This window comes from Micromesistius poutassou (genome assembly GCF_964030765.1).
Source record: "Micromesistius poutassou genome assembly, chromosome: 3".
NCBI classification, from domain to species: domain Eukaryota; kingdom Metazoa; phylum Chordata; class Actinopteri; order Gadiformes; family Gadidae; genus Micromesistius; species Micromesistius poutassou.
The window spans coordinates 16423239-16440958 of record NC_140273.1 but is presented as its reverse complement, the minus strand read 5'-3'; the positions used below and the strand labels follow the sequence as shown (position 1 = coordinate 16440958).

Here is a 17720-nt window from a genome sequence, read left to right as displayed (position 1 = left end):
TGTTTCTAGTCCATCAGAGAGAGGCTGTGGGAACCGAAGACGCATGTCACTGCGTCAAACCGTAATCTCAAAATTTGTGTCCACATAAACAGGGTTGTAATGCAGAGCTGGGCGATAAGGTCAGGGGATAGGTGCACAGTTTCTACACCTCGCTCTGTTTCCACATCCACTTTCATGATCAGCGTCGTGATCTCGTTCTTTCTGTGCTTACACCACAGCCCAGGCTCTCCTACTGCCGGTGCAAGCGGGGATTAAGTAACACTTGGTGTTTTCATGTGCAAGGTGGTAGTTGATCTTGCAGTTTAGTCAAACCATTCTGGAGACTTTTTCAACTCCATTTTAAACTTTTGCTGTCTGTCTGTCTGTCTGTCTGTCTCACACACATGCGCACGCACACTGTAAGATGAAGAAACCAAGGGGAAGATAAAAGGGCAGGTGTTGTACAAATAATGAGCTGATTTTCAATGTATTATCACATTTGCTTCCATTTTACCACTGCGGATGAACGCTAAAATAAATCGTTAACCCAGATGTGTCCTTTGTTGCTTTACCTCAAGCTGAAAAAAACGAAGGAGAAGCACGTTCTTTTAAGGGATCTTTGGTGCCAGCAAAGGTTTTTCTGGATATTATTAAACACAGTCCCATTCATTCTTGCTTGACAACGAGCATGGACAAGTCGACAGACATTTCTGCTCTGTGACTGTTCAGGACATATGACACCTATGGACTGTATGGTGAAACTTCATTCCACCATTGTGGTCTTCAAAATAGCATTATTTGGCACCAAGGTCAGATATTTCAGCGACTCCTTCTTTCGTAATATATTTTTATTTTACTTTATTATGCGATGCCATACTTTTCATACATTAATAGTTGGAATTGCCCCTGTATCGACAGGGTGATGTCATTTTTGATGCATCTGTGCATGTTAATTTAGTGTTTTGACCACAACGCACTGAGTTATTATTTCTTCAGGCCTAGCACCCAGCCACCACAGAGGAAAATGTGATGACAGCCGTCGGCTACAATATATAGCTATCACACATCTTCCATATCAAATAAATACAAAATAAAACATACTGTCCATTAAAAATTTGATTTCCAAACAAGCAGTTTTTCTGCTTTATGCAGACTTTTCAATACAGATATTGCTCTCATCCATATTGCTACATGATCAATGATGAATTAATTGATCAATACTGTGCAGTTTTAATCAAAATGCATGACTTTGGCAGTCCAAGCAAAACTCATCTCCTTGCTGTGAATCGCTGGTATCATCCATATCAGCAGAAGTTTCTGGTTGGTTGGATGCTTTGGGGCTCAACTTTGTTGGGTGAGGTCAGAGTTGGCATGTAGACTCAAAACATACATACATAGAGTTGTGGTTGTCCGTGCAATACAGAACTTCCTGTTCTGTGTTGCACTAATTGAACATACTCGGTGTCTCACAACGAGACCTCAGTGTTCTCTGTACACTGTTTGCCCAGGTACCTATTCAACTGGCAGATGTACAGAGAGACAAAGATATTGTTTGTGTAATACCTCTTATATTCAACATTATATCACAACAATGGCCATTATTTGTTTGTAATAACATTGTTTTTAAGATCCCCCTCCTCCAATCTAATCTTAAACATTTGTCGTTTGCATCATCGTTTGTGTGCCATTTGGTTATTGCAGAAGATTATTTTCCAACCGCCTGGCAAACCACCTGCAACATAAAGTCTGTTGCCTGTTAGCTAACCATCCTGACCAGAATGAAACCCCAGAATGCAATAGACTAATTTACGAGCTGTCAGCTGTTGAAGGTTATGAACGACAAGCAGACTATGAAGTGAGCAGTGAGGCCAAACTCTAGGCATATCCTTGTGAAATGTTTCATAATGGCCAAGAAAAGCTTTGTGTGTGTGCTCTTTCAGAAACATCAAAGCAGTATACAGTATTTCAATTCTACAAGTAGGCGTGGTGGAAAAAATCTATTCCTACCGCGTTTCTTACCTTCTATTCTGAAACCATCACAACTTCAACAAATATTGTTTTTGTCATAGGTTTGCCTTTGTGTGTTTTTGGATTATTGTGATCAGTTGATTTAACTTTTTCAAATATAACTACATAATCAAATACCCACTTTACTCGGCTAAAGCCTTTCCAAGCGCACAGCGAACCGGAGTAGGTGTTGATTTTGAACCGAGAAACTGTTTTCAATGGCATGGTGACTCCAAGAATCGAACTGTGAGACACCAAAAGATTCACACAGCTAGCTGTTTGTGCTCTTGACAACTCAGAAGATCGGCTTCCATATCCTCTAGAATATCTTGAACTGAAAGCTTTTCAGATGAATTGTTTTTCGCTGTGCTATTTGAGCTTTGTAACGGTTAAGTGCCCATTAAACATTGTTCTCTTGTTTCCCTGTAATAATGAATGGATGATTGTCAAGCATACTAATTGATCCATGGTTAGGTTTATCATACTATAATACTATAATACATACTGTAATGTTTGCTTTAAATTGTTACAGGGTTAAGCCAATGTCTCATTAATTCTCTGTTTCCCCACCAGCTCTTCATCAAATGCATGGGAGAATGGGAGGCCCCTGCATTTTCTACCGCCAGCCATGGAGTTTAGGACCCAGTAAGTGGCTTTCACTCTCCTACCTCAAAGGGCAAAGGGGTCAGACAAACAGAAGAAGGGACGTAAACACATTCTTCAAATATGTATAGGAAATTCTGGAATATTCATTTGACGTGTCGACACGACGTTTGCATCACCGTCGCGTAGACGTGGAAATCTTGGTCCTAAAATAACTTGGTAATAAATAAGTCTATAAATAAATAATAGACATGCACTCAGTCTTTACATAACCTGGGTTCTGGAGAGGATCACCGGAAGACTACAGAGGCATCGCTATAGTAACAAACGTCAAGGGGATGGATCCCACAGACTGGGGAAGCCGGTTTCGTCAGGCAGCGCATGGCCATAACAATACATGTAGACCACTGGCGGCCTTATATGGCATTGAGCTTTCTTTCCCAACAGCCACTGTCTTAATGAGGTAGTGTGACCTCACTGAGAAAAATATATTAGGGGGCAGGGCTTCATTTCTGCGGGCTTCCAAAACAACAGGAATAGCAGATTGTTTGTCGGGCTTGGGGAGAAGTCCCCCTTGTCCCGCTGAAAGCCAAAATATACAGGGTGCACACACTCTATGGGAACAGAAGGATTCAGGGACTTTTCTGTCTAGAATAGCATGCAAAGTTATGTGAAAAATGCAGAAAGCACACAGATGTGAAACAAACTAGTTCTATTAATAGTTTTAATTTGGATACGCTAAAGTTAACCTTTTCTCATCCAAATGGCCAATGTTCTTATGTTTTCTTGTGATATCCCTCAAAAGTGTTTTTCTTCTTAAATGCTTTGTCATTATGAAGAACAAAACTTAATTCCCCTTATCCAGGCAACAAAGTGAAATAAACACGCTTCCTATATCCCATTACAAGCGTCCCTGCGTTGCTCTACTGCAGAGGTCGAGACCGATACGGGGCATTGTTGCCTCTTGCCAATTACTCCATTTGTCATATTGTCTGCTTACCACAGCTGCTGCCCTAACAATTGGTCTCGTTCAGCCCCCGGCTCTCTAACAGTAGGATGTTGAAGTGTGTGACGTGTGAGTGTGTATGGGGAAGGGGAAAGGCAGGCAGGAAATCCTTCAATGATTGGCGATGACCTTTTTCATTTCAATGGTTGATATTTGTGTGAGGAGGCATGTGTCTCCAAACAGTCCTGAAAACGATGACTCGTGTTTTGTAATTATGTTTTTAAGAGACGTTTCCGTTCCATTTATATCTGAAATGGGTTACAACACTTCCACTCCAAATGATGGCTCTGCACACCAGTTTAAATCGGCAAATTAACTAGTAAAAATAAACGTGCATGGGAAACCCTATCATTTAGGTGATTTTAGAGGAATTAATCCACTATCAAGTAAATTGTCATTGTTATTATTCTGCCCAAAGCATTTCACTGAATATTAATTGCATATATGAGTGGTAGGTGCTATCCCAGTCTTTTCTGAAAGGTTTCTTTAGTGGACTCCATTGAATAAAAAATAGATGTTTGAACTAAAAGATTTGGTTGTCCACTATCTAATCAACTGAAATCCGACAAGACAGATGACAACACAACAAGATGCACAACAATGGCTCTTTGCTATTATATTTGTATTATTCCTTCTGATTTCAGAGGACCATTAACCTATTTAGAGGAATACATTTTTCAACTGAGAATATTTGTTCAGTCCTAACTATGCCATTGCCCTCAAAACCAGGGTCAGTGTGTGCACTGCAACGTGCTCACAGAGTGGAGTGGACAGTGAACAGTATTGCGGGAAATGCTACACTCTGGGGCATCGATGAAAGATGTCACCATCACCATTCATTTCCATCAGCGTCAGACCACCAGCCAGCAGCTTGTTCCTCAGCATGTTTGTCCGACAGAATAGGGCTCGACCATCATTCATGTTCTGTCAGATTAGGACCCTGACTTCATTACAAGTCATTGTCCCAGTACATCACTTTATTATCCTCAATGAAAACGACATGGGGGGGAAAAAGCCCGGCAGGATGAGTTAAAAGAATTGGATGCCGTTCTCCCCATCCATAGTCCTGTCAAATGACGCGATGGCCAGCTCAGCACATTATCACCACGTATCACATCGATTCTAGGTAGTCCTCGATGGAACCTATATGAAAAAAAAAGAAAAAAGTCAAAGCGAAGAAATATGTTTTTCATTTTCAGCCTTTTTCTTTTTTTTTTCTTCTTCCTCTCCATAGGCCACTGGGGCTGCCAAGAGCTGAAACCATATATATACACAACCCCAGCCAGGAATTCCCTGTCACACTGCTGTCGGTGTTTACTTCCAGCAGGCATTTTCACATGCCTTCCTTCCACAAAAGGGTAAGTGTGTGTGTGTGTGTGTGTGTGTGTGTGTGTGTGTGTGCGTGTGCGTGCGACACCGCGTGCATGTATATCCGCTTCCTCTCGCGACATGGCTGGTGTTGGTTTCTAATGTATAAGCTATACGGGCGTGTGGCGTCTGTCCCCACCTGGGGCTGATCTCTCCTCCTCCTCCTCTTTCCTAGGTGATCCCACCCAGGGGGAAGGCGTCTTTTAAACTCATCTTCCTCCCGTTAGAGGAGGGCAACATTGAAAACACATTATTTATAAACACATCAGCCCACGGGGTGCTGTCATATCAGGTCAGTGATGGACACACACACGCTCTGCTCCTTGTGGCCTTCCTTCCGAGGGGGGGTGGGGGGGGCGGGGGGGGGCATGTGGCATTGTCCTTTTGAGTTGCCTTACGCACATTGTGCTTTTCAGAAGATTCTGGCAAACAAGAGATAGGACACAATTTAAGCCTTTAGTTTTTAAAATAAATAATTTTCGTCTGGAGTCTCAGTCTTGCTCTTTAGTTTTCATTAATGGCAATATAAAATTTACAGGAAGCACTTAGAATTTTTTTATATATATATATATATATATATATATAAACAAACTGCTCCTCTAGTGATACATGGTTGTCCCCTTGTCATAGACCCCTATATTTATAGCCATAATCACCAAGGTTAATAATGACAACCCTTTTAAAAGGCAGAAGAACTATTCTGCTTGGACTTTAAATGGCTAAGCTTTAAAAAAGGCATTTATCGTTTCCCTCTGACTAAATAAGGCTTGGAGTTAAACATGGGGCTTGACTTGGCAGCAGGAAAAAATCCATTCTTGGTTAAATGTTTCCTTTCAGCTTAATTAACCGGATACACACGATTTGTCATAGTGTTTTTCAATACAATATTCTCGGGCTGGATTTAACATGGCTTGTTGGCTGTAGCAATGGGTAACTTGGGTCTGACAACCTCTTAAAACTGACGCTAGTAAAAAGCCTAGGCCAGCGTGTCAGAACTGGGGCCTCCTGGTTTAACACTGTCTTGTTCTGCTGGTTTTTCCTACAGGCAAGTTTAGCACCTCCTACCCTTCCATCATTTAGGCTTGCCGTATGAGGCGTGGTCCACTCTAGGTTACAAAACGTAAATTCTAACATGCCAGAAGTCTTGCGAATACCAGACTACTTTGATGCCAATTTAAAAAAAAAAAAAGGTATGCTAGTGTTGCAGAGGTTAAGCATGGTTTTGCTGGGTCAGGTAAAGACAATGTTGTACGAAGCCTCTTGAGGACTCATTCCTTATGCTCATTGTGATGTTTAGCTTGCCAACTATAACAGCTTAACAAGGTGCAGCATTGGTTGCTTGTCACGGTACAATATTGGCTCCTGCAGCTTGGATGTCCCAAACCACTCCGTCCTAGCCTCATTTGCATATATTTGATATGCAGTTCAACCTGCAAGCGTCTTGAGATGTCAGCGGTTATCTATTTATTCAGGTTTGGAAGTATATGCTGTAGTGAATCCGTAGTCCTGCTATCACTGTATCTTTGCTGAGTACCCCAGAAGAGTGTTTCTCATGGATAATGCTCCATGCCTCGACCACTTGCAAACGCATGCACATATAATACTGTTAACTAATGTGGTGAACCCTTCATTTCACAGATATTTGGTGTGGGAGTCCACCGGGGAGCTTTAAAGTCTGTCCAAAGAAAGGACAGTCTACTAATATTTCCTCACATCCAGAGCATTAAGCTTACACAAACTCAGGTATGTCCATCCAATGTAGTGTGTGTGTGTGTGTGTTTGTGTGTGTGCGCGCGCGTGCGCGTGCACATGTGTCTGTACATGCGCTTCTGCGTTATGCTGCGGACCAATGACGTGCGACCGGGGGTTTCATTTCATCAACAAGATAAGCGGCGCTCATAAAACATTCCGCAAAGCGTGGCGACGACGACGCCGCCAGCGCTGCGGGTCCGTTCAGAGCGCGGCGTGTCAGGACGACGCGTACGGCGCGGTATCCGTTACATCCTGTCCGTGTCGTCCGTCTTAACGGTCGGCGTGCCTAATCTGTCGCCGCATAAACACTCACCCATCGCAACCCCCACCCCCCCTCCCCCCCCGCTGAAGCCTTTCATGTGTATTTGATACCGTGAGAGAAACCTGAAACTAGAGTGAAACCACACGCGTGTATCAGCAAACGCCAGGCATGTAGCGGTTTTAAACTGGTTCGGTCGTCGGTGCGCCGTCTCCTAAGCCGCTGAGCGTCACTACAGCGACAGCAACAGCTACAGTGTTTAGCTGTACGCGTTGAATTGCTGACGTGTCGTTTTTTTTTATCGATATGAAACGTAATGCGTGCGGAACTACTGTAGCACTCTAGGATGAGGGGAAAAGTAAAAGTAAGTGAGAAGCCATTGCAGGGGAACACCGTCCTCTACAACAGGAAGTGGGCCAGCAGTTGCTAAATGTCATCCTGTCTTAAAGTCACAAAAAGTGGCAAGACCTTTTGTGCTGAAGATCAGCTGTGGCTTCTGCTGCACACGCCAAATTGAACCCACTTCTTTTTAGAGGAAGCTTTTACTGTTGCGGATGTGATTGTGCAATAACGACGACTTTTAAGTTAATTTTCATTGATATTCAGTTACAGTACTTTATTGTACTCATATGAATCCTGTGTATTTAATGTACTGTTATATTGAGCGCCCATAATTCCTTAATAATACAGATATAATTATTTCTTAACTTAATTTATTTCTGTATTGTACTAGTATATTCCATCAAACTAACATGTCTGCTTAAACTGCATTTTACAGTTGCCTTTTAAAGCAATGAAAGACACCAAATATATTTCAAGAATGACTTGGGACTATTAAATGGACTGGGGCTTTACACATTTAAGACCATGAGTACAGGCTTGTATGTGGTAGTGTACTTACCTATTTTTATTTTATTTTTCATTTTTTTTGAAAGTCCCTTCTGCTACTACTGCTCCGCATGTTATGTTGTCAGGGTGTCTGACCTCAGCGCTGGCAGACTGATGTTGACGTGTTTACCGTGGACGTTAAACACAGACGCTTGATCCCTACGTGTTTCCAGGAGGAGTTTTCCGACCGCTAATTGCTGCCTGTTTTGTTGTGGTCCCTGCAGGAAGACACTTCCAACATCACCATACTGGGCCTGCTGCTGGAGTGCAGCATGTCCAAAAGTCTGTTAAACAAACACCAGGTACGGTGTGTGTGTGTGTGTGTATGTGCATGTGTGCTCAGTGTTGTTGTAAATCCTCCCCATCTACACACAACACTATCATTCACGGGTCCAAAACCATGGAGTGCAGCATGTCCAAAAGTCTGTTTAACAAACCCCAGGGTGTGTGTGTGTGTGTGTGTGTGCGCACACACACACGCGTTGTAAATCCTCCCCATCTACAACACAAACCTTGTCATTCACGGGTCCATACCCATGTGTCAAAAGCAAACCTCTTTTACGCTCGCACACAGACAACAGCTGACGGACCACAATAGGCCATGTAGCATATGGAAGGGCGTGTGGCAGTGACGGGGGAAAATAACAAGCCGTTTGTTTGGAAACGGCGAGGGAAGAATGCGAGTGTCTCGGGGTAGGCGTGGCCCCTCTAAGCCAACCGTCCCAGGCTTGCGTCTTTTTATGGCGTGCTGGGGCACGCCGAGCTCAGCCGCCGCAAGGCTGCGTTGTGTGGCTGTGAGATGTACAGGAGTCTTGGTTTCACAGCGGGGGGGGGGGGTGGGGTGGGGGTTTGGGGGCGGGGGGGGTTTGATGTGCTATTGCAGGCCCTAAACCCCGCGGCGCATTGGGCCAGGGGAGCCGTCCTCATGGCTGTAGAGTGGTTAATCATCCACCCTGCCGAGTCTCGGTTTACACCCAGATTTGCCCTCTTCTGAAGGAAGGGCCCGCCCAGAGTCGGTGTGTTAGTCAGCAACTTGGGCGGCGGTAGGGGTTGGGCGGGTGGAGGCCTGTAGCGGCCTGTCGATCTGGGTCTCCTTCACCTTTTTTTTGTTGTGCTGACTCGTTTCACTTTCACGCAGGGCACACTGTTTATGGCTCTCATTCCGTATCGTCGCCATCTCTTCCGCCCATCTTTGCCTATCCCTTTGCATGTGTCTTCCCTCCGTCCCCTCACCCACACCCGGTCCCCCCTTGCGCTGTCTGACCTGGTGTCGCCCTCTCCCTCTCCCTCTCCCAGGGGTCGTGCCTGCAGAGCGAGACCAGCCTCAGTCTGCACATCAACCTGTCTGAGCGCGGGGACCGTCCGGGGGACCTGGACAAGCTCAAGCCTTACATACTGGAGCACATCCTGGTGCTGCTGATGGCCCCGGCCCCCGGGCCCAGCTCGGCCGGTGGGTGGATTAGGATCAAATAAATATTTAAGTTTTTTTGTACAATTTATTCAACCGCATTAGAGGGACGGAAAGCCTAGCGGGCTTATAAGACTCCCTCCGCCCTAGAGATGCGATGATTCAGATAATGTAGCGGTGATGCAATCCAACATCCTTTATTTTAGTTCCCCCGCAATTTCCTAGTTAAAAAAGTCTTATGGGTACGTGGAGCTTTACTTAATATGGGTCTGCAGATTTGGTGGCGGTTTGAGCGGGTACAGCCAGGGATTTGCGTTCAATCATTTTGCCAGTTCTGCAACCATTAAAGCAATGTTAATCATTATAATAAGTGTCTCTGTCACTGCTGACAGACTGCAATTTCAGCAGTCTGTCGCTGCTGAAAATGTATTTTATTTGAAATGAAACTTTTTTTTTTTTTTTCTGGTCGGCCTACTGGGTTTTGTAACCTAGACCTGATTTGAACACTTAATCTCTTCTCACATGCATATTTTGTTAATTTTACATATTCAATCTATTCCCATTTCAGGCGATCCAAAGATAGGAATTTATATGTTAAATTCTGGTGGCAAGAAGCTCTACATAAAGGTCAGCCGTTGTTTTTATATATTTTAATTGTATTTATTTATTTGATGTTTTAGCTATCGTAAAAGTGACAATAAAGCTCTCTGACCGTCTTGAATCTGCCTGTCCATGATCCAGGACATGCAGGTGCTATCCAAGGTAGAGGCTGGTCTGGAATTCAACCAGCTCCTACTTAAACCAGAAGCAAAGAACTTCACGCAGGTGGCCACGGTAGAATGCCGGGGTGAGTGTGTCCGCAGGGCCCTATTAGCCCTCCTTAAGTGCATTCTCTGCTGTGAAGTGTTTTCTCAACCACACGAATGTCCCCGATTCCCGCAGGCTCCTCGCGAGGTCAGGGGAGCAGATGCTCTCGTCATATCAGCCTGCAGGCCTTGGCCAACCTCACAGCCCACACTTTCCCTGGACTGCAGAGCCTGCGCAGGTACTGCGGCGTGCAGTCTTCATATCATAGTATAAAGCATGAATGTATTCATTTGAACACAGCACAGTAAAAGCTACTCTACCTCTCTTTTTTTTTATTATGGTCAAGTTGTATGGCTGGGGTAAGCATAGTGTAGTGGTTAAGGGTCAACTCCCCGCCGAGAAGGTACTGGGTTCAATCCCCAGTTGTTCATAGCCTACCTTTCGGCATCCTTGAGCAGGATTTACAACCCCTACTTGTTCGCTATATGCATTCAAATTCGCTGCAAGTTACTCTAGCTTAATGGTAGTATATGGTAACGAATGCACCTAGGCCACTGACTGAATGGAAATAAACACATGCATCTGATGTACTAATGAATTAATCTATTGTAATGGCACTGTGCTTGTTTCCTGGATCCAGAGAGTCCCGGTGGGATCTCTCAGGCCTGGTCCAGGTGAGGCAGAGCGGGAGAACAACAGACCAGGTGGACCTGTGGTTGAGCAACCCCGCCCCCCTGCCCCTCACCATCACTAACCCCAGGCTCGCACGGAGCTTGCGGGGCGTCCTCAAGGTGCGTTTGGACCACACACAGTATCCTCATCACTGTTTCTTCTTAGTGTTGTAGTTTGAATCCAGTTCAAAGGGTAGGTGAATTAACCCCAAGTGGATAGTTGGGTCAGTCGTTTGGTCTCAAAGTGTTATTCTTGACAAAAAATGTAATGACGGTTGTTGAACAGGGGATATCCATACAATATGAGAACTCTGCTACCTAGGTGATCTGCAAAAGAGCTGTCAAAATGTGAGTGTGGCGGGCATTTCCGACAACCCCTCTCACACATGCGCCTGTACCTAAAACCTCTACGACTGCTCAAGTTGCTTCATTTTGAAACCCGCTGGCTGAAGTTCTCCTGGTTAAACAGGGAATACTCGCCCTGTAAATCCAGTGACTTCCATCCATGATCAGCGCCTAACGCGGTGGCCCCTCTGCCACCCCCTGTCTGCCAGGTGGTGAACTTCGCCGGCCCGCTGATGGTACCGCAGGGCTGCTGGCGAGTGCTGTCCCTGCAGCTGCTCAGCAAGGCTCTGCCTGTCCACCTGCTGTCCAGCCTGCACCTGGACAGCAGTCTGGGAGCGCCCCTCAACATACCCCTCTACCTGCAGTCCGGTCTGGGCAAGGTAAAAAAAACACAGCCCGAGACGGAGCATTTCAGAGTCGGCTCCTTTTGTACGGGGGGTCAGGGTCGTTGCGTTGGTTTAATGTTCATCAAAGTGGATTTTGTGTAGTGGTGAAAGGTTAAAATGGTGGCTGGTGAAGTGCTTCTTGAAATAGTAAATGAAAGGGCATTGAAAGAGACTGATGAAATGACTTTGAAACAGGGATTGTTGAAATGGGTGTTGACGAAATCCTCATTGTGTTTCAGCAGGGGGAAGTGGTTTTCGAAGCGGAGGGAGAGTGTGGTCGGCCATGTCCAATCAGATTATCCGAAGCAGGTACAAAAAGAAAAAAAAAAAAAGTGTAGGTGTGTGTCCGCGCGTGTGCCAATGCTCATGGCGCCTGTGTGTGTGACCGGCGTGTTGTTTTCCATCAGGGCGGGCCCAGTGGCAGCGCTCCCTGCTGCCAGGCTCTGTGTCCTCCTGGACCGTGGACAGCAGACTGACCGCTGAGGTCTGCTCCCAGTGGCAGAGCAACAAGCAGCAGCTGCCGTGCAGGTCAGACGTCGGACCAGCTCTGCCACCTCTGCGTGCTCTCTGCTGCGTTGCTTACTGCTGGCCTCTATGGCCACACGAACCCCCAGGAGAAATATAACCCGTGTTGCTTTCTGTTCAGGTGGCCACGCCTCCCGCTGGAGTCCTCCTCCCCTCTGGACTTTGGTGCCACCCCAGTCAACGAGAGCAAGGTGGGTCAGTTTGCGGTTGCGGTGCGATATTGATTTAAGCCCGTGCAGCTTGACTATATAGCTCACAAAGAGCCTGGGGGAAATGTAAGGCTGTGAAAGTTCACTTTCTGATTCTCGGCCAATGAAATGGCTACCTCGGGATCCCCGAGGTCCAAAATATCAGTAATTCTCTATTTCGCTGTATGCATATCCTTTCACATGAGCAAGCTACTCAGTGATGCATGCCAACATTATCCCAGTCAAGCCTTTGCCCGTGAACGCTGATGTAAATGAGCCCTGATTCAACCAACAGAACACCCTAAAGTGTTTCTGTGTGGTTGTGGTTATTGTCGTCCAGGTGAAGCTGCTCACACTGAAGAACCCCTCCCCCTCGGTGGTGAGCATGGAGATCTACTCCCTCTCGCAGTACCCCGCACCACTGCACGCCCTGGACATTCTCACCAGATGGTGAGCCCCCCCCGCCCGCCCACCCGTGTTCCTGACATGAGACTATACCTCTCCGGCCCTTGCCTCGTGCTGACCTCTCTTTGGTTTGGTTTTTGTGCTGCTGCAGGTTTAGCATTAACCCCCTGCCCGTCAGCATCACCACAACAGAGTTCACTCTGCTATTGAAGCTCCCAAAGGTCAGATCACCCGCTGATGCGCACACGCACGCACACAGACACACACACACACAAAACACACACGAAACACACACAGACCCATACACACGAAACAGACAGATACACACATGCGCACACACAGACCCATACACACATGCACACACACAAACACACTGGGGAAACCACACCCACACATGTAACACACACACACACGCAAAAAACAGGCACACTGGGATCTACAAAGCACAGAGTTGTTTTTAAAGTGCATACTACGCAACATCTTATTTTACTGTGTGTGTGTGTGCGTGCGTGTGCGTGCCCGTGCGCGCAGGATGGAGACAAGTTCATCAGAGGACAGCGTGTCCTTCGTCTTCTGCTCCAGCCGTGGGAGACCAGAGAGGTGGCGGTGATCTACACCCCCTCAGAGCACAAGCCCACCTCCAACATCCTGCTCATCAGGTACATGAGACACAAGACCTGTCCTATAGGACCTGTCGGGTGCTAGCAACACTCTATTATCAGTGTAGGTGTGTATTCATTCGGTATTTAATTGAATTCCTACACATCTGTTCCTGTCCATCTTAACTGGGGCACCGGGGGCATTAACACTCGCCACTAAGAGCGTATGGACTCCCAGCGTCGTAAGAAGGCTTGTGATGAAAGCCTCCGCCGCGATAAGCAATGTTGCCGCACATCCAAACTCAAAGGCGTGCGCTTGTGGCGGCGGCGGCGGCGTGTTTCCCCAGGAACAACCTGACGGTGTTCGACATGGTGACGGTGCAGGGCCACGGGGCCAAGGAGCTGCTCCGGGTGGGGGGCAAGCTGCCCGGTCCGGGGGCCTCCCTGCGGTTCAACGTCCCCCAGTCCACGCTGATGGAGTGTCGCGACGGTAAGGGGGCGGGGCCGGGGGCAACACGTAGACAGTGGGTCTGATTTTAAAAAAAGGAGGCTGGACTGACGTGATGCTTTCCTGGAATATGTTTCAGTTGATTGATGAAGACGATAGTTGTGTTATTATAACTCTAGTTCTATTTCATGTTGGCTACTTCATCTAGGCTTCGTCTAACAGCTTGTCATGTGCGTGTGCTCGCGCACGGGACAAGCCTTTAGACGGCGTGACAGGTTTTTGCTTTGTCGCGTGACAGAAAATGCTTTGTCGGCGTGACAGGTTTTTTTAAAGGTGTGTGTGTGTGTGTGTGTGTGTGTGTGTGTGTGTGTGTGTGTGTGTGTGTGTGTGTGTGTGTGTGTGTGTGTGTGTGTGTGTGTGTGTGTGTGTGTGTGTGTGTGTGTGTGTGTGTGTGTGTGTCTCTAGGCCTGCGCAACAATAAGCCGCTCTTCGCCATACGCAAGAGCTTCCGGGTGGAGAACGCCGGCGAGCTGCCCCTCACCGTCATGTCCATGAACATCAACGGCTACCAGTGCCAGGGCTTTGGCTTCGAGGTGCTGCAGTGTCGCTCCTTCAGCCTGGACCACAACTCCTCCTCCGAGATCACCATCGCGTAAGGACCCCACCTGGACCCCTATCGTAACGTTGGGAATAGAGTGACGCTTTCAGACGTGATCCAAAATGGAGAAGGAGGCTGATCAATGAATCATTTCAGCCACACATTGAAAATACAAGGAGAAAATAAAAAAAGTTCAACTAATGATTTTACCAAACACAACTATCTATCAATAGATAGATCTATCTATTTGTGTCACAACCTTATAGAGGCGCATTGATTCCGGTGGTGTAACTCCCCCCGATACAGGCCACTTAGGTATTATTTTAAACGGAGCTGATGTGTCAACGTTGTTTTTTTTAGAATGTGGTTTGCTGGGGGAATACTTGTATTTAAATGTCCGCAGTTTCATCTTCAATGAATTCCAACAGAAATAGTAGATGACATCAGAACTTTCTAAAATCCTACCGTGTTATTAAATGGAAGTTGAGGTGGAATGTGTGTTGTGCTGCTACTGCGACACACTGACCAACACCACACAACACAGTCATGACTCATTTAGCAACCAAGTCCTTGCATCCACACTTCCCCTTCTGCGTTGCACATACTGGTTTTCTGCTTCCTGTTCGTGTTTTTGCCTTTTGGTTTCTCTTTCTTTCCTATTCTCTCTCTGTGTGTCTGTCTCTCTCTCTCTCTCTTGGTCTTTCTCTCTCTGCGTGTCTTTACCTCGCTCACCCTCTTGCAGAGAGCAAGAGGGTGACCTCTGTCTGGGTCTCTCTCTCTCCCCCGCTGACTCCCTCCCCTCCCTCTCTCTCTCTCCGTGTCCGACCTCCAGGTTCACGCCGGACTTCACCTCCTCCTGGGTGATCCGAGACCTGACCCTGGTGACGTCGCGGGGCTCCTCCTTCCCCTTCACCCTGAACGTCACGCTGCCCCACCACATGCTGCCCCTCTGTGCCCAGGTGGTGCCGGGCCCCAGCTGGGAGGAGACCTTCTGGATGATCACGCTGGTCTTCACCTGGTCAGTGGACGCCTCGCTCGTATTAACGCACGTCCACAAAGGGGTTTGCAGTAGAGCTTGTTTGGATTGTCACTGTAGGCATTGAGGCGAGCATTGGTTGAATACTCTTGTTTGTAAAGATGCAACGTCATGTTTCTTCATGGCCGGGGGGACAGGGTAATCTGGGTGGTACGATGAAATGTTCTGGGTTCGAGACGCAGATGTCTGAAGTCATGTCAGATCACAGATGTCAGATCTGTGGGGGTCCTGGAGAAATTCTGCCTGCTCCTTAATGACGTGTCAGTCAAAGAACATATGGTACAGGAGTAGTCTGACTAGAAACGGCGCCTTTCTCTTTCCCCGTACGACAGTTGCCCTGCTGAGACACACGCTCACACGCACAGTTCCTCAACTGGAACTAGAAAAGATTCTCTGACTGTTCCCTCTTCGACTAGTGTGAGAGTATTTTTAGAAATGTACAATCACCTCTCGGTTGTGACCTCACGTCGACACCATAACGACCTTTCAGGTCACTGAGAACAAAGCTTTAAAAAAAAAAAACTCCTTCCAGGGTGGAGATTTTTAGACTCTGTTTCCTGTGTGTTCGCCTGCACCGGTGCAAGCAGAGGTTTCCATGTACGTGTTGACGAGGTCTAATTGACGGAAGAGTAAAACATTCTTCAGCGACAGACAAACACGCTTGAACTCTTGAGCTCATGTGTGCTCAGTCTGTCAACGTGAACTCATGGAACATTGGCTCACTGGCAGGCTTCCTGGCAGCACAGTTACACCTTGTGTAGCGTTAGTTTTTCTTTCTGCTTGCTTTGTTAGCTTTTATGGTTTGCGTCACTGTTGGGCTCCTAGTCTTTACAATGCTGTAGGTGTTGCTACTTGGTACCGTTTCTCGCTCAGTCAGTTATCCTCATATTTATACGTATACACGGCTCTCCGTTAATAAAATCTGTAAGGTTGTTACAGACTTGTATATTTAGATTGAGTCCCCCCTAGAGGGCAGAGATGGAAATCTCCACTTTAATTGAACCGTCAACACGCATTCAGTTCTAAAGTAATTGAAACTAAGTGCATTTGCTGCTCCTCCGTCCAGATGCATGGAGATCCTCACCGTGCGTCTCTTGTCCCTTCCAGCTTCTCTCTGTTTGGCGTGTGCATGATGGCCTTCCACCAGGCCCAGTACATCCTCAACGAGTTCTTCACACCCAGTAACCGCAGCAACCACAACTCGGTCCTGTCGCGGCACAAAGCCCCCGTCAGCAACATCACGCCCAACGGAGTCAGGTACCACACCGGCTAACGACCTTACCTTATCTGACCTATCTAATACATGTCGATTAGATGTGGTGTACATTTTACCATAAAGCTGCTGTAGGGAAGCTTCCAGAGCTGTAAAGCGAGAGGAAAAGAGCAGAAGAGCGTACGATTCTGAAACAGAACAATCAAAATAGTCCCATCCAGCTCAATTCCCTATGTTTTATTACATTTTGAAAGTGTTTTATTTCACTCCCTTGTGATTGACAAGCAACATGGAATCCCCAAACCAATCGGGAAAGAGATGCCCTGATTGGTCAGAAATGACCCAGGAACTGTCAAAAGACAGAAATAGGTTTGTGGTACAGAGGCAGGGAACGAATCCAGTTTTAAAGGTCGTCTGTTCCCGTCCCCGTGCAGCAGGCCGAAGGGCGGCTGCAAGAGCTACGTGGACGCCTGCCACACCTCCGACAAGGGGAAGGGGCGTGGCTCTGCCGTGCTGGCCAACGCCAACCCCCCCGCCGCTCCGCGCCCGCAGCCCGCCAAGAAGGCCCCCTCCCCCACCCAGCCGCCGAAGAAGCACCGGGTCTCCGTCTACTACGCCAAGTACAAGCCCAGCAGCACCTCCCCCGCCGCCGCCGCCACCACCGAGGAAGAGCAGCGGGACCCGAGCCCCGCCGGCCCCGCGCTCACCCCGGAGCCCGACGTCTGTAACCACAACAACAACAACGACATCGCCGTCGGCGACGAGGACGACGACTCGTGTCGGAGCACCCCGACGGAGAAACCCACGCACTTTAAGGAGGCGCCCCCTCGCGGCGCCGAGGACGCGGGGCCGGCGGCGCCCGTTACGTTTCCCATGGAAACGCCCGTGGCCCGCCCCACCCCCCCCACGCACAACGCGGCGGCGGCGGGCCCCGGGCCGAGGGCCGGGCCGGCGCTCTGCAGCCCTGCAGGACAGAGCCTCGCCAAGCAGCGCACAGACGGCACGTACTCTGAGAGGAGGGAGAGCGCGGAGCTGGAGGTGAGGACCGGGGGGGAGGGGGGGGTCACGTGGTTCAGATGGGGGTTCTGCTTGTTTTATTTGTGCTGGGAGACGAGGGTTAGATTTATATAATTCAACTGCAGAATGTTTCTACGATTCAAATGTGTAGCCTAGGGAATGTAGACGATATGATTCCGCCGTCTAGTCTAGGTCACACGGCATCATTTGTG

General features: G+C 47.6%; 1 protein-coding gene across 1 annotated transcript in view; it reads left to right on the top strand.

Annotated features, from left to right (window-relative positions):
• Positions 1 to 17720, top strand: part of tmem131l (transmembrane 131 like) — a 33080-nt gene that overhangs the window by 6528 nt on the left and 8832 nt on the right. The window contains exons 4-25 of the mRNA XM_084464955.1: positions 2560 to 2631; positions 4830 to 4953; positions 5139 to 5255; positions 6602 to 6706; positions 8087 to 8164; positions 9159 to 9312; positions 9839 to 9897; positions 10012 to 10117; positions 10213 to 10315; positions 10718 to 10868; positions 11303 to 11473; positions 11719 to 11788; positions 11887 to 12007; positions 12126 to 12195; positions 12533 to 12642; positions 12749 to 12818; positions 13129 to 13256; positions 13544 to 13686; positions 14110 to 14296; positions 15075 to 15260; positions 16386 to 16535; positions 16926 to 17529. Coding sequence (XP_084321081.1) covers positions 2560 to 2631; positions 4830 to 4953; positions 5139 to 5255; positions 6602 to 6706; positions 8087 to 8164; positions 9159 to 9312; positions 9839 to 9897; positions 10012 to 10117; positions 10213 to 10315; positions 10718 to 10868; positions 11303 to 11473; positions 11719 to 11788; positions 11887 to 12007; positions 12126 to 12195; positions 12533 to 12642; positions 12749 to 12818; positions 13129 to 13256; positions 13544 to 13686; positions 14110 to 14296; positions 15075 to 15260; positions 16386 to 16535; positions 16926 to 17529 — 3079 coding nt within the window. The remainder of the gene's footprint in view (positions 1 to 2559; positions 2632 to 4829; positions 4954 to 5138; positions 5256 to 6601; positions 6707 to 8086; positions 8165 to 9158; positions 9313 to 9838; positions 9898 to 10011; positions 10118 to 10212; positions 10316 to 10717; positions 10869 to 11302; positions 11474 to 11718; positions 11789 to 11886; positions 12008 to 12125; positions 12196 to 12532; positions 12643 to 12748; positions 12819 to 13128; positions 13257 to 13543; positions 13687 to 14109; positions 14297 to 15074; positions 15261 to 16385; positions 16536 to 16925; positions 17530 to 17720) is intronic.